Here is a 15,207-nt window from a genome sequence, read left to right on the forward strand (position 1 = left end):
ATTGTACTGTAATTTCTTTCCCCTCGAAGATGACAATTGTAATATAAATTCTACAAACTGCAAATTAATAACAAAAATAAGCTGCTGCCTAAAATACACCACATGTACCAAACATCTCTTCTTCACACGCTAATGTGTAATATAAATAACTTTCTCAAGATGTCTTGATGCTTTATTGCACATTGTATGGTACATATTAATACCCAAAGAAGCTTGGAACCCTTTAAGCAATACCTATGCTATTGAACTGAGTCCTGGATGAAGAATGAAGGAGTTTTGGAGTCATCTATAACAGACAGATCTATTCTTGCTAGCTAGGTGATCTATGATTAAATTGCAGGGGAAAAACTCGCTTAGGAAATGTACATTGGCACCCCTCAAATAACAGGACTCCAGCTCAGCCTGAAGGAAGGAACTGGAGACTGGACCCAACTGGAAACCTAGCTTACAGCACCACGTCTATTTCAGATTCATCTGTCCTCATGCTTGTGTTTTGCATAGGGATGTGAATCGTTTTTTGACGATTTAAAAAAATTGTCAGATATTTTTGGTGCCATCTTTAAAGATGGCCGCTGCCGTCTTTAAAGATGGCCGCCACCGTCGTAAAGATGGCCGGCGCCATCTTTAAAGATGGCGCCGGCCATCCAGTGCTCCTACCATGTGACAGGGGCCGGCCAATGGCTGGATACCCTGTCATATGGTAAGGGCAAAGGGCCATCGGCGCCATCTTTATGAGTGGCAGCCGACTGCCCGAGAACGGGAGATCGCTCCCGGGACTACCACTAGACCACCAGGTAATTTTAAAATGTTTTGGGGGGATCGGGAGGGTGGGGGAAGCTAAGGGGTCGTTTTTAAAGGGTCGGGTGGGTTTTTTTTTTATCAGGCCATCGGCGCCATTTTTGAGTGGCAGCCAAAATGGCGCCAATGGCCCGAGAGCAGGAAATCGGTCCCCGCGCCCCCACTGGACCACCAGGTAATCGTAAAAAGTTTTGGGGGGGGGGTTCGGGAGGGTGGGGGAAGGTAAGGGGTCAATTTTAAAGGGTCGGGCCTCACTAAAAAAAAAAAATAACGATGTGAATCAGAACTGATTCCGATTCACATCACCACCGATGAGATTTTTTTCCCCCTCTAGCCGAACCCGATTGTTAAGACGATCGGGCACACGATTCACATCCCTAGTTTCGCAGAATTGTCTTTTCTTTTCTTTTCATGACCCAATTTACTAATGGTGATCAGATTGCAGTTAAGAAGGTTGATGCCTCTTACTTGTAAGTCAGTCCTTTCCCCTGGGTTTGGCGAATTCCCTGTCCACAAAATGACCACACATAGGGGCCGATGCAGTATATAAATGAGGAGCTGCGTAAAAGAGGGTGTGCTAGGGGAGAACTGTGTAATGGGTACCCAATATAAGCATCTGTTTTTATCCCGCTTCTTCAGGCTAATGTTTTTGTTAATTTGCTGAGGTTGCTTCAGTGTCATATTAAGCGCCCCTTGCTATGGCCATCTAAATTGTTTGGCCATAAGAATTGTTTTTTAATTTTATCAAGCCAATAAACATTTATTTTTCTCCATCACCTAAGTAAATTAAGTAGGACGCTTATAGCACAGAGGAACGTATATATATATTTTTTAATTTCTCATCAGTTCTTGACTCACAAATTGTCTTTATCTCGGGGTTAGAGTTAAATTTGCCGCATTCAAATGTGTGCATTTGGTGCCCAGTGCTTTCCTGCATGGGGGGGTAATAGCTATTAGCTAATAGCCTCATCTACAAGGAATTTATATGTGATGGACACGCATTTGTTGGGGATGGGTGCTAGTGTAGCGTGCCTAAAACCATGCCCAACCCGTGCACTAGGCGGAGCACAATTTATTGCATCGGCCCCATAACTGTAACAGCATCACACTTCTGTGGCTGAGAAACACCAACAGGCATCTGTGTGACGATGCCATCAGCTGACACTTTTCTGTTGTCAGTAAGTTCCTGATCAGTCTGATCATTTGCAAATGGAATCATTCTGTACTGAACATGCCAACCAAAAAACCAAAAAATATCATGTAAAATATTGCAATTGGTGGATTAAAAAAAATATATATGCTGCCAACATTCAATATTTTCCTTCAAGGGTTAAAGACTTTCAATTAAAAGAAAGCTAGATTTAAAAGCTGATTATCAAAGTCAAAAATTGGCAGAGAGCCTAATGTAATGAACCACCGGCAGCTCAAAATCAAAATTAAAAAAAAAAACAAAAAACAACCCTCTAAAATTGCACTGTTACAAAGAAACAAAGTCTATGAAGGGAGGAGGGTGATGCTGCAGTTAAGGCACAGCCACTTCTAAGAGACGGTTGTTTTTCCGTTTGCATGTTGGCACATTGCCGTTCTTCTGGTTGCCCTGTATAAACTTTACACAGACCTTGTCCTGTTTGAATTGCACCAGGAACCTAGAAAAAAAAGAATAAGAGACTTCAGATAAGAACACAGCTTAAATTGCAGAGGCGCATAATTGCCCTTGTTTGAGCAAATGACTTGCATTGCCCCATCCGAGAGGGCTCTCCAGTCTGTGATCCCCCTACCACCTTAGAAGAATCCAAGTTTCAGCTCTTTCCAATATCTCATGCCCTGCCACTAAGTGGTGTGCAAGATTGTGAGTCATTTCTTTCTTCCAATGAAAAAGGGTGGCGGTATGGAAGTGCTGGGGGCAGAAACAGCTGAATTTAAGGAGGCATGGGACAAGCAGAAAGCATCGATCATGGTGAAAAAAAAGGGTAAAGCCAGGAAACAAGGAAGATATCTGGATTAGCAGAAGGTCAAGTACACACAGATCCATTAGATGGACCTTGCACCATTTATCTTCTGCCAGTTTTTATATTTCTCTGTTTAAACATTATCCAACTCTTCAACATGCACTTAACTACACAAATACTTCTCTACAGCATCTGAACCTCTGTAGTATCTAGAAGTAAAGCTGTCACCTAATAACATTTACTGTATTGAAGTGGTTCATTTATGTCATTCCTTATAGTGATGCCCTGAATATGGATAACACAAATTATTATTTTTCTATGCATAAACACTGTGTGATTTTCAAAAAGGGTTTATACACATAAATCGTCTTCTGAAAATCAGTGGGGGTGTTGTGCAGGAAAAAGTAATAGCAAACTATGATTTTGTATGTAGTTGCCCACCCACTCTCACACTTGCCGTTCTGGGGACAGTGTTGGGAGGCAGGGAAAGTATTTATGCGCAGGCTTTAGATCTTTGAACATATGGCACAGATTTTAAAATCTGAGTGCGCACACATGGACGCACCAATTTTATAACATGCGTGCGCACATGATTGTATAATATGTGCGCATATGTGTGGGCGGTGCATGCTGGGTGGGGGGAGAATTTCTGCAAACTCCGCGCGGCGATGCATTCGGGGCCTTCCCCAGTTCTCTCCCAGTCTGCTCCAATTAAGGAGCGGACTGGGAGGGAACTTCCCCACCCCCCCTACCTAAACTCCCTCCCTCTTCCTCTCTCTTCCCTACCCCCCTAAACCCTACCTATCTTTGTTGTTTGTTTGTTTTAGAACTTACTTCAGGTCCTCAGGCTGAATTAAGTTGCGCACGCCGGTGGGCTGCTGGCGCGCGAGTCTTCGGCACAGTGTTCAATGGCGCTGTCCCAGCCAGCCCCCTGCCCCTCCCAGACCCCACCCCTTTGAAGAGGCCCGGCAGTTGTGCACGCAGCGGGGTTTATGCGTGCAGCTGGGCCTCTTTGAAAATTCTCCCGGCGTGCGCAAGGTCCAGCCATGCGCGCAAACCCCGGGATTTACTCACGTAGGCATTTGAAAATCTACCCGTATGCGTGCAAATTTACTCACAGAAAGCCACACCCATTCAGGATAAGGTTTAATTTCCTGCATGAAAGCCCACACCTGGCAATTTTCAAAATGGACTTAAGCGCAGACTTTAGCCTTAAGCGGGCGGCTGAGATTATCCTCCCTTTGTAAATGTCTTAAATGTTTTATTTTATTATTTAAGCAAAAACATACATATCTTATTTCCCCTAAAACATTTATGAGACATAAGGTAAAAATAAAATAACTTTCTTTCTTTCTTTCATTCAAACCACATCGAATGCCTGCTCCTTACATATCAGCACTTTCCTTTTCCTATGTAATATGCAGGCTCGGATTTAGGCAAAGGCAGGATGGGCAACTCCTGGCTGGCAAATTTTGAAGGCCCCCGAATACCCGGGTAAGGAGAAGTCTGATCCTGCTTGCTTTTGGGCCATGTGCTGGCACTGCTTTAAAGGGGCAGCAGCGTCGCACTCCGCCTCCCTTTCCTCTCACTATGATACCCAGAGGTGTGAGGGGTTTCTTTCTCCTCACCTCGCCCTACACCTCCCACTCTTCGGTCCTGCCTTAAATCCAGCACTGGGAATATAATGTAGTTTTTCCATTGTTTTACTTTTATAATATTCCATGTCTCCTGCTACTCCCATGACCCAGTTAAAAATGAAGGTTTTGCCTCTGATTTGGCTTTCCTAGTCAAATTTAAATAAACACACATTTCCCATAATCCTAAACATTACATTTCATCTGGACTGGAAATCGTAAAGGGCAACATTCCATGCAAATGTATTTCATTAAAAATCCATATAAAACAGGATGTCCTGATTTTTGAATTAATACAGAAACCACAAGAAAAATCTCCAATTGGAGTTGAAATATACAGTGCCTGGCTTTGCCCTACCTTGTCTTGCATAATGCAGGGCTTGGCCAAACTGCGCTCCAGAGAGAATCTCACACACAGGCGCAAGAATACACCAGCCTGCCCCTTTAGAAGGGTAATACAGTACTCTAATGAGCTTCCTCAGAACTTCCCTCCCTCCCTCTCACATGGCACCCGTGTCCAGCCACAACTTGGCTTTATACTGCCCTAATTCCTTATGTAGCATAGCCAATTTACAAAACAATATTGCAAAGATGGGAGGAACTCCACTGTTCCTTCCTCTGCCTTTTCTACCTAGCTAGCGATCCTGAGCAACTTCGGGGCCTGCTCTGCTTCTGAAGCAGGTTTTCAACCCAGGCTGCTCCACCCAGCAGGTGATTCATTTGTCTGCAGCTGCTAGAGTTGACAAGCTCTGCACACAATGGCTTTCCTCCCCTAGATACAGTATACATACTATATGAAGTGTAAAATATAATCATGCACCTCTTTTCTATACTTTGGATAAATGATGCCCTGTGCTGAGAGACTTCAGATATTAACCCGAAAAACGAACACGTTTTTCTCCCATCCTCTGAAACCTCAAGCTCATGTTTCTTTGAACAAATCACGGAAATAAGCTGGCCGGGGGGGCAGTGCTGTGTAGGGCATGCGGAGGGTCTCCAGCTGGATCTCTGAGCCAGGTCCGCCGGTTCCCTGGGTTAGCCGGGGATGCTGTGGAGGTAGCACTCACAATCCCTAGGTGAAGGCGGGCGGTGGGGGGGGAAGAGATGTGATAATCGCCCAGGGATGACATCCGGCGACCGCATTCCGTGCCCGTGACAGCAGGGTTCCAGAAGGAGCTAGAGCGTGTGCCTCCTGGCCCATGGACCATAGTTGAAGGCTCATAGTACCAGGATCCTAGTTCCGCTTGTGAAGAAACCTGGAGGCTCACAGACGCAGGAGGAAATTGCCGGGTCAGGAAAGGAAAAAATCACAGAAGTGGCTGGGAAATACTGCTCCTTCATTTCCCATCATTTGGCAGACGCACTTAGATTATAAAGAACCGGGGCCTGCCTGACCTAACCTTGCATTTTGCTACCTGGATCTCAGTTAACCACATTCCCCTGCCGGCAGCCCCAGCTTTATTCCCACGCTATCTTGCACAGTTCCAGCAGAGCGCTTGTGTAAGCAAAGCCCAACATTACTTAAAACAGGAAACGCAGGATCAGATTTATTGAAAGCGCTGTTGTATACACATACCCACTGAGCAAGTATGTACGTTCAGCCACTATTAACTGCCTCAGCTAACAAATGTGCTGTGATGACATTTATTTTCACGGGTTAGGGGGATGGGAGGAAATGATTCCACTGCTAGAGATTTCCAGTTGGGAGGCGTCTTACTCCGAGCCTGCATAAGCAATCCTGAAGTTCACTAGTTATATAGCATGTTGGCAAGTTTTCAGTCTGTGCTGAAATGATATTTTTAGATTAGTTTGAGGTACACTGGAGGAGATTTTCATGCCTGTCCGCATAATTCCGTGGGTATTCTTATCCGTGGACTTTTGGGACCAATTTTCAAAGCTTCTCCAGGAAGAAGCACCCGCAGGGTTTCAACTTATTTTTCTGTGGCAAATAATGTGCGTCGTTTTGAAAATGCAAAACTATGGGTGTTATTGCCTCCCCCAACCGCACTCCCCTGGTACGCCTCGGAACAATGCAGGTAAAAGTCTGCACTTTCAGGCCGATACAGAATGGTGCACTCAGGCCGAGCATCATTAGCCCCCATTTGGACGCGCGTTTTTGACGAGCTATTATTAACCCTTATACAGTAAGGGGTAATAGCGCGTGGAAAACGTGCGGCCAACCCCCCCAAAACTAGTAGCGCCCGCAACATGCAAATGCATGTTGATGAGCCTATTAGTTAGTCACGCTCGATACAGAAAGTAAAATGTGCGGCCGCATATTTTACTCTCAGAAATTAACTCCTGTTGGTACTGCTTTTCTGTACACCCTCCGACTTAATATCATAGCAATATTAAGTCGGAGGCCCCAAAAATAAAAAAAAATAAAAAACCTCCCAAAAAAGAAATCTGCCTGCAGCCCGCAGGTTGGAAAACGGATGCTCAATTTTGCTGGCGTCCGTGTTCCGAACCCGTCGCTGTCAGCGGGTTTGACAGCCGACGCTGGTAAAATTAAGCGCCGGCTGTCAAACCCGCTGACAGCCGCTGCTTCCGCCAATAAGGAGGCGCTAGGGACGCGCTAGTGTCCCTAGCGCCTCCTTATTAGCACGGGCCCTAATTTAAATACAGAATCGCGTGCCCAGAAGAGGGGCCTGGGCGCGCATTGGGAGAGCGGGCACTCACCTCGGAGCGCCGGCTCTCCCGCGCACTTTACTGAATTGGCCTCATTGTGAGCATATTTAGCCACATGGAGGCTGAGCAATTTTCAAAAAGCACTTTTACCAATGCAAATGGGTTTTGAAAACTGCCCTCTCCATGTTCAAGTTGGATGTCCATCTCGTCTTTCTGGTGATATCCATTTGTGATTATTGTGAACTGATCAGAAAGGGTGCATACTATATGACATTGAGATTCACTTCTTTCTAATGTCTACCTTTAACACAATAATTCCCAACACAGCCATTCCATAGTAACCCAGTAACACAGTAAATGATGGTGGAAAAAGACACCAGTGCCCAGCATGGTGTTTAGGATTGTAACTGCTGCTCCGTGCAGGTTACCCCCACTGCTTCATTATCATCCTAGGGATATTTTGTGCTTCTCCCATGCCTTCTTGAATTCTGGTACTGTTTTTTTTTCTCTCCACCACATCCGTTGAGAGGGTATTCCAGGTATCCACCACAGCCTCCGGTCGCTCCAGTTTTCAGGTTATGCAAATTGATTATATGTCAGATCTATCTGCATACATTGGGTCAAAGAATTAAGTTGATGTACGCAAATACATCTCGCACCTGTCTTCTCTCATCTTGCACCCTTCCTTGTGAACTCCATTTATCGGGTAGATAGCTTTTATCTGTGCTCTTCTCTTCTACTGCCAAATTCTGACGCCATGCTTTCCACCTTGAGTCAGTGCATCATGGTCCCTCTCTGGCCGTATTCAAATCCAATCTAAAAACACACCTTCTTGAGCCTGCTTTTAACTCCTAACTACTTCTCTACAATAAATAAACTTCCCACCGACTCTTGTTTATCATGTATGTTTGTCTTGACTAGACTGTGTAAGCTCCATGCTGCGTATGTCGAGTGGCACTTTAGAAATGATAAAGAGCAGTAGCATACATATGTTGTAAGTGATATTTTTACTTCAGAAGACTGTACTTTGAATGTCTATTTTTCATATGCAATTTGCTTTTTTAGGTTGGGGAAGTTAAATTTTAAAATGGAAAAGAATGCATAACTTTTAATTATGTGGGGAAGGTAGGGAAGGAGGAATGAAAGGCTGTAAGATTTGTCTAGGACATCTAATACCCTTGTATCAGCCCTAAGAGAGAGTGTGTCACACACACACACACACTCCCACCATTCACCAACCTCTCACACTCCCAGGGGGCAGATCCAGGAGAAGGGTGGGAGGCAGGCAATAGGGAATGGAAGAGTCCTATTTCTAGACCCAAGAGGTGGGGTGGCCAAACCCCACCAGGATGTCACTGCTCCACGCTGCCAGTCCTGCCGCCAGAGTTTGCCTGCATGAAGGATGAGGTGGCTGTGGCAAGAAGGTTTCAGGGGGTAATTTTGCCACCTTGAAATCTTGCTGCCTGAAGCGGCCGCTTCACCCTTCCTCATTATTGAAACACCCCTGAGGCTGGAGCTTCACTATACCAGCCCCTTTCCCAAACATGTTGAGTCCCACCCCATTAAACATTTCCCCAGCGCCCCCTAGTGCAGACGCCAAAGACTGTGAACAAAAAAACAACAGACCCAAAAACTGAGTGGTTAGAGCAGTGGACTGCAAACAAGGGAAGCCAGGTTCAAATCCTATTGCCAATTTCTTGTGACCTTGGGCAAATCACTTCACCCTCCATTATCTTCCCCCTGCCCTGGCCCTCAGTGATTTCACCTGCACTGGGCCATGGGGGGGGAGGGGGTTGCCATTTCATCCTTCGCCTCAGGCAGCAGATTGCCTTGAGCCACCTCAGTCCAGCCTAGTTCACCAGCTGTCGACATCGGCCTAGTAGGCTTGCTTACTAGGCTGTGTCGACCACGCACAGTACAAGGGTTCACTTCCCTTACAGTATATTTTTATAGGGTTAGATTTGTGTGGCTAAAAGCCAATTTCACCTACATAAATCTTTTGAATGTGGATTTTTTTCAACATTTAAATATTTCTCCCCAGTCAAACAACAGCACAAATTTTGGTGCCACAATGCTTTGCAAACATTCTTCTAGGCAGCCAATGAGCTGCCTAAGATTTATCAGTACATCAGACACTTCAGTTTAACAGTATCTCAAGACTGGGAATAACAATTTCATTACTTTAGTGAACTGAAAGCCCATCTTTGTAAATGCAAAAGTTAGATAGAAGAGGGATGAAACAAGTAAACGCAAGAGTTAAGGAAGGAGGATAGTGTGATAAATAAAGTGAGTTATAATGAATAAACCTCAGAGGTGGTGTAATCAGGCCCAAGGAAGGAGAGAAGACTATTGTTGAATGATGGTGCCTCACTGGTCCCTGAGTGGCTCTGAAGTGTATTTTGGAAGAGGCACGTCTCCAACCCTTGAGCTGGTGAGGGTTCCCTAGTGCCACCAGGACATGCTGGCTGAGGAGAGGAGCTGAGGTAATCAAAGACAGAGGGAGAAAAAAAGGCACACCCTGATCGTATACCTCTCACTGCTGCCCAAGGCCGCTTACATGATGCTGATGTCACAATGCTAGCCCCTCCCATTTAGCCAGGGACTCCGCCAGGTACAGTACAAGTATTGTACTGTTTGAGCTTACCAATCAAAATAATGGAACAAGTCTTCAAGAGGTGGCACGTTTGTGTTATACTGAAGGATACACATCTCTAACTTGTTTTTACTCTGTTAGGTGTTTCTTTTAGCTTATTTTGCTTGTTTGGGAGAGGTGAGAGAAGAAGTAGGGTTGCTTTTTAAAAATTTTGTTTCCCTTCTCTTTTCTTCCAATCTCTTCCTGGGATTTCTTGCTTCCAGTCTTGCTCTCCACTGAAGCCATCTCCCATCTCCACTAACTACTTATCTACCACTGGCAGCTTAGTGGCCCTGAACAAGGCCACAACTGCATCTCTTCCTTCCAGTGGCCCAGTGGGGGCCATGCCGCCATGTTCTCCAGGACGAGGCTGCAGCAACATACAGTCTTCAATGTGCCCTGGCAGGTGCCGTGCCAGTATCTCCCCCTCTGATGGCAGCCAGGCTGCAGCTATATAACCTTCTAAATGCAGCCTGCTAGGAGGTCTCATCAGGCAAGGCACCAGGACTGAAATTTTAGTTGGTTGCCCAAGATTCTTCCGCCCCAGTTATTTCCCATTAATAATGAGGCCATTACACTGGCCTAGAAAATTTAACAGTCCACAAGTGCATGCTTTTTGCCTAATTAGGTGCTAGGAGGCACGAATGCAAGTGTGCTGGGAGTACAATGGACACTGTTCATACAGAATTCCTGCAAACAGAAAAGTATGGTATTCAAAAGCAGGACATCATTTCCCTTGATACAGTCCTTGAGGATGAAACACTACCAAGATTCCCACCCCCCTTAAATAAATGAATTGCTAAGGTGAAGTTAAAATCTGCTTGTTGAAATGAAGGCTGCAAGACATGGAAAGGAGACAAAATAAACATAGCCAATGCATGAAGAGAAATGAAATATGCACGTGAACTCTAGACATCCTTGAATCTAGAGGAAACCATCTAGCATAAACTGATAAATAATCCACTAGTGTCAGCAAGCATTTTCCTGATCTGTACAAAGCCCACCATGGGGATATGCTGTCACTTTAAAATGAAAGGAAAACTTCACCAATAATTGTTATATTGTTTTGTGTTGTTTCTCATCTGAAACAAAAAAAGTAATGAAATATTTTTTGTTGTTAACGTCTTATTTTTTTTCACATGTGCGATATAATGCATAGACTTTTGCGAATAGTGTCTTCTGCAACATTTTTGTGCAACCTATTTGCAAAAATGTCTTGCAAAAAAATAGCACTTTGTAGAAATTGGTACACAATAAAAATGAATCAAATGAAGTATATGAAAAAATTAAATGGAATAAATAAAATACCAAAAAGAATAACACAAATTTTTCATGAACAACCCTCTTACATAATTAAAGACTCCTGATAAGAGTTTTCAGGAAGCCCACATTAAATATCTTAAATATTAAATATCTTAAATATACTTATAACATGCATCCTGTGTGTCTCAGTTTGTGTTTCTACTTTATTGACTGACACGTGTTATTTAAAAGAGCGACTTACTCATCTGCAATCTCAATGAAGATCTTCTGTTTGGTTTGGCTCAGAGCAGTTCGATAAAGCTTGGTGGCCATTTCAATTAAATGATCACTGCTGAACAGAAAATCCCCTTTAGCAGCGGCTGCTGTACCCTGCCATAAAGGAGGAGTGGCAGTTAGTTTTAATTCTGTTGCACCCAAGAATATCACATATCTAAGGATTTACAGACAGCTGCAGAAAAGGGCCCTTGCTGAATGTACATGAACATCCTCAGGAAGCTGTCATCTCTTTCATTATCCAATCCTCCCACCTCAGCCTCCTGCCTCCTGATTCAAGACAGAAATAATCACAAATAATTATGAACACTAACTTTTTTGTGCCTAGAATTCCTTCAGGAATAAAGATGGCAAGTGATTCCCACGGAATACAGAGAAATAAGGGTTCATTGTAAGAAAATGCAAATTTACCTCCTTTAGATGCACAGCAAAAAAGTCATCATTTTGTGAGCTCATGGACACTTTGGTGATATCTCCCAGAGGCACTTCCAGCTTCTTCTGTCCCGACTTTTGATCAGCAAGGAGGATGTTACTTTTTGTTAACAAGAAAATCCGGGGTGCTCCCTTCAATGAATAAACAAAACAGACACATGCGGGAAGAAAACTGAGTGGATCAGCAGCCGTGGTGCCCAAACAGAACATTTTCTTCAATCAGATAGCATGACCTGATTACCCCATGGCTAATTCACCCAACCAATTATTTCACTCAAGTCTCTTAGAATTAGAAGCAGAGTATTTTCGAGAGCAACTTCTAGGGATCCAATTGAAATAAATCCACCAGCACCATGGTTCAGATTTTCTCCGGTGCTGGTATGTAATTTATCATTAAATAACAAGGAGGAGAGAGGTGAAGAGATAATGAAGATACACTGGGTAGAACTGAAGAAAGAAACATGTGGTAGCTCCAGATCTAAACACAACTGGTTAGGAAAGACAAAAGCTTCAACTAAAACAAAAAAAAAAAAAAAAAAGGGAAGAATTATAGGACATTTTTTCTAGAGTAGAGTTTTTTTCTCCACATTTTCATTCATTTAAATCCACAGCAGTCATGCATGAAGAGTTAAGATACCTAGCCCTGAGAGTTGGAAGGTCTCTCCTCCAAACTATACCTCAGCACTGCTCTACAGTTCTCACAGACTGCCCCAGTAGCAGTAGCTGTTTGCTCCCCACTGCCCTTCCCTGGATTTCTATGTCAGAGTTGCATCATGTTCGAGCCCCATCAGCCCCGATGAACAGCAGAAGCAAACATAAGCCTGCAGAGTGTAGGAGCTACAGGGTCAGGGTGAAGGACATGTTAATCATGTTTCTGGATCTCTCTCTCTGAGGTACTGCTGTTTTCTAATTTACTTTACAAAAATGCAATTCAGTAATGCTCTCCAGCCACCAAAGGGAGTGCTGGAGAGCTAAAGCTGTGTCTTTCCAGCCCCAGCCAGAAGGGGATTGCAGCTTACGCAGTGAGACCCGTAAGGAGAGCTGGAACAATTATTACTCCCTTTACACTTCAACATTATTAAAATACCGTTTACATCCCACAACATGAAGACTCTCAAGGCTGCCTGCTGGTTCAGTAGCACCACAGCACTGCCATGCGGAGGACCTGGATTTAATCCCCAGGTCAGGATTCTTCTCCCCAGGCTGGTGGGGCTGAGGATGCTGCAGAGACAGCGCTCACAACCCCATGGGAAGGGAAATCTCAGCCATCAGTCTTCAGCAATGCCTACTGGCTGGTTTCAGGGCCCACAATTATGTAAAACATCTATACAAAGTGTGATTTCATAGCAAAAGGTGCAGATTGGCAGTCAGCAGGCATGCAATCACTCCTTGAGATTTGGGCAGTTTTGTTTTTTGTTACCTTTCCGTTGGCTCTGTTGATCTTGTTTACAACATCAGCAATTATGATCTTATCTTCCACATTGTCGCTGAGTTTTTTGTACTTTGGATTCTTGCTGACTTCCAGATAATCCCCTTGGAATGGCTGCCCAACACTGCAAAACAAAAGGCAGGAGGACAAGAATTGTAAAAGGAAGGTTAGGGATTGTATTCAGCAATATCCCACTACAGCCACCACTTTGGCCTTATCATAATCACTCAGACCAGGATCAGAAACAAAAACAGGAAAGGACAAAATGCAGCATTTCACAATAGCTTAAAGTTAATGCATGTGCTAGCTTGCACAAAGCTTCTTGCCTCTTGCTTCATTTGATCTTATGCCTACATTTTCCTTCGTTTTCCTGATGTAGTTTATATCCTTTTTATGATAGAATAAAAAGTATGTGCTTTTCTATGTAAAAATGCTAACGTTCTTAAAACTCTTCTTGCCCTAAAACTCTTCAGTGTTCTGTATGGGTACTGGTAGACTTACAGTGGTAGGTCTGAATACACCTAGTATGTTTCAGATAATAAAATAAAAACCAAATAAGGGAAGTCTAAACCATTTTCATTTAACCGCCAACTGAATCACCTAAAAAAGGTGAACCCCTGAAGGAAGCTACAGTTAAGTAGCAATGTTCGAACACCAGCAGGCACGTTCCTGCAAGTTGGATAAAACTACCTAGCCAGCAGTCATGAAAAACATACTTTAGTCATTATCAGACATAGGAAGTGTAATTTTCAAGGGTTTTTTTTTTACAAAATAGTCTGCCCAATATGGGGGCAGTCTCCCAGACTGAGCGAAGAAGTACTCAGGGCTGGGGCTGGGGAGTGGTTTGCGCTTAATACGCTCATTTTAAAAAAATGCGTGAAACTTTTCTTTAAAAAAGTCCGTGCAGACAATCCTGAGTGTAATTGTGGATGGATAACTATGTTGGGATAATTGTCTAAATGGACATATGCAAATAAGTCCGCTTTGAAAACTGATATAACCTATGCGCGTGCATTTGCCGCCTAATTTATACATGAAAGTCCGTTTTGAAAATTGGTGTAACGCATGTGCCTATTTGCTGGCTCACTTATGCGTGATATTACAAAATGATCCCCCCCCCCCCCTAAAGTTCATCCATGGAAAGAAGAAAAACCAGGCCAACTCGTGAACCCATTCCTGACGTCATTCTCACATTCTGCCAACTTCTGCCGTCTGGTAGCAGGGAGGGTAATTTCCAAAGCCACTTCCATGGGTAAAGTCGTGCTTTACCCCTTGGTTCAAGTCTGAGAGAGAACACAAACATCCCCCAAAGTGTACTGGGAAAAGCTACTGAATTTTTAGATATTGGGGAAGTCCAACACAGGCCTGCTAAAACCCACTGGGGATCTAGGGATCTGTGAAACCCATGGCAGGTCTTTGATGGGTAATTTCTTTCAAAAGGATTTGTCAAACCAACTTGACAAACCTTTTTGAAATGTTTCTGGGTTTGTTCAGTTGTTTCGTAGATCTCGTGTAATCATTTCTACTGATGCCTTTAGCGTCACAGGCCAGGTGGCAACATCATGTGAAGCGGAATGGATGTTTAAACAAATGTAGCCGAAGAAGAAAAACTGCTCCATATTATTTAGGGCAGGTATTTCCTGACAACTGCAAATGATAGTTACCAACCTGCATTTTCACCTATTATGCAATTATTATTCATTTCATCAGTATTGTAATAGTGTACCCAGAAGATATTTTATCATCACAATAATTAGGTACAAATGATTTATGTTTCCTGTTTGTATTTCCAAACTGTTCTCTGAAATCATAATTACAGTAATCACGGCAGATTGTATTTTATGCACCAGTTCCAAAGTTACAGCTTGCATTTCCTTCAACTAAACCTTGCAGGCAAGGGATAGTGCAACCCAAAACAGCAGCTTTGTACTGTGCCTCATTGTATGATACTTTTGTCAAAGCTTGCAAAAGTTTGGTTGCTCTCACTGTTATAACCTTTAGACCCTGCCTTTCTGCAGAGCCCTGCTGATTGGAAACGAGTTAAGCAAGAACACAGGTAGAGTGTGCAAAAATTGTTAAGATCTACAGCCTTTGGGTAGCCCCATTAGCCGCAACACTCACACCCAAGGCTGCCTGGTCTTAACCGCGGCAGGAACGTCACTGGATCCA

The 15,207-nt window shown here is 43.7% G+C and overlaps 1 protein-coding gene across 1 annotated transcript in view; it reads right to left on the reverse strand.

The window, feature by feature from the left end:
- Positions 1–1,083: 1,083 nt before the first annotated feature.
- The window catches only part of MYO1B (myosin IB), a 367,758-nt gene continuing 353,634 nt past the window's right edge, over positions 1,084–15,207 (reverse strand). Inside the window, 4 exon segments of the mRNA XM_029606086.1 lie at positions 1,084–2,444; positions 11,146–11,273; positions 11,589–11,741; positions 13,030–13,162. Of these exon segments, the coding sequence (XP_029461946.1) occupies positions 2,321–2,444; positions 11,146–11,273; positions 11,589–11,741; positions 13,030–13,162 (538 nt within the window). The 3' untranslated portion in view covers positions 1,084–2,320.

Source organism: Rhinatrema bivittatum, chromosome 6 (genome assembly GCF_901001135.1).
Source record: "Rhinatrema bivittatum chromosome 6, aRhiBiv1.1, whole genome shotgun sequence".
NCBI classification, from domain to species: Eukaryota; Metazoa; Chordata; class Amphibia; order Gymnophiona; family Rhinatrematidae; genus Rhinatrema; species Rhinatrema bivittatum.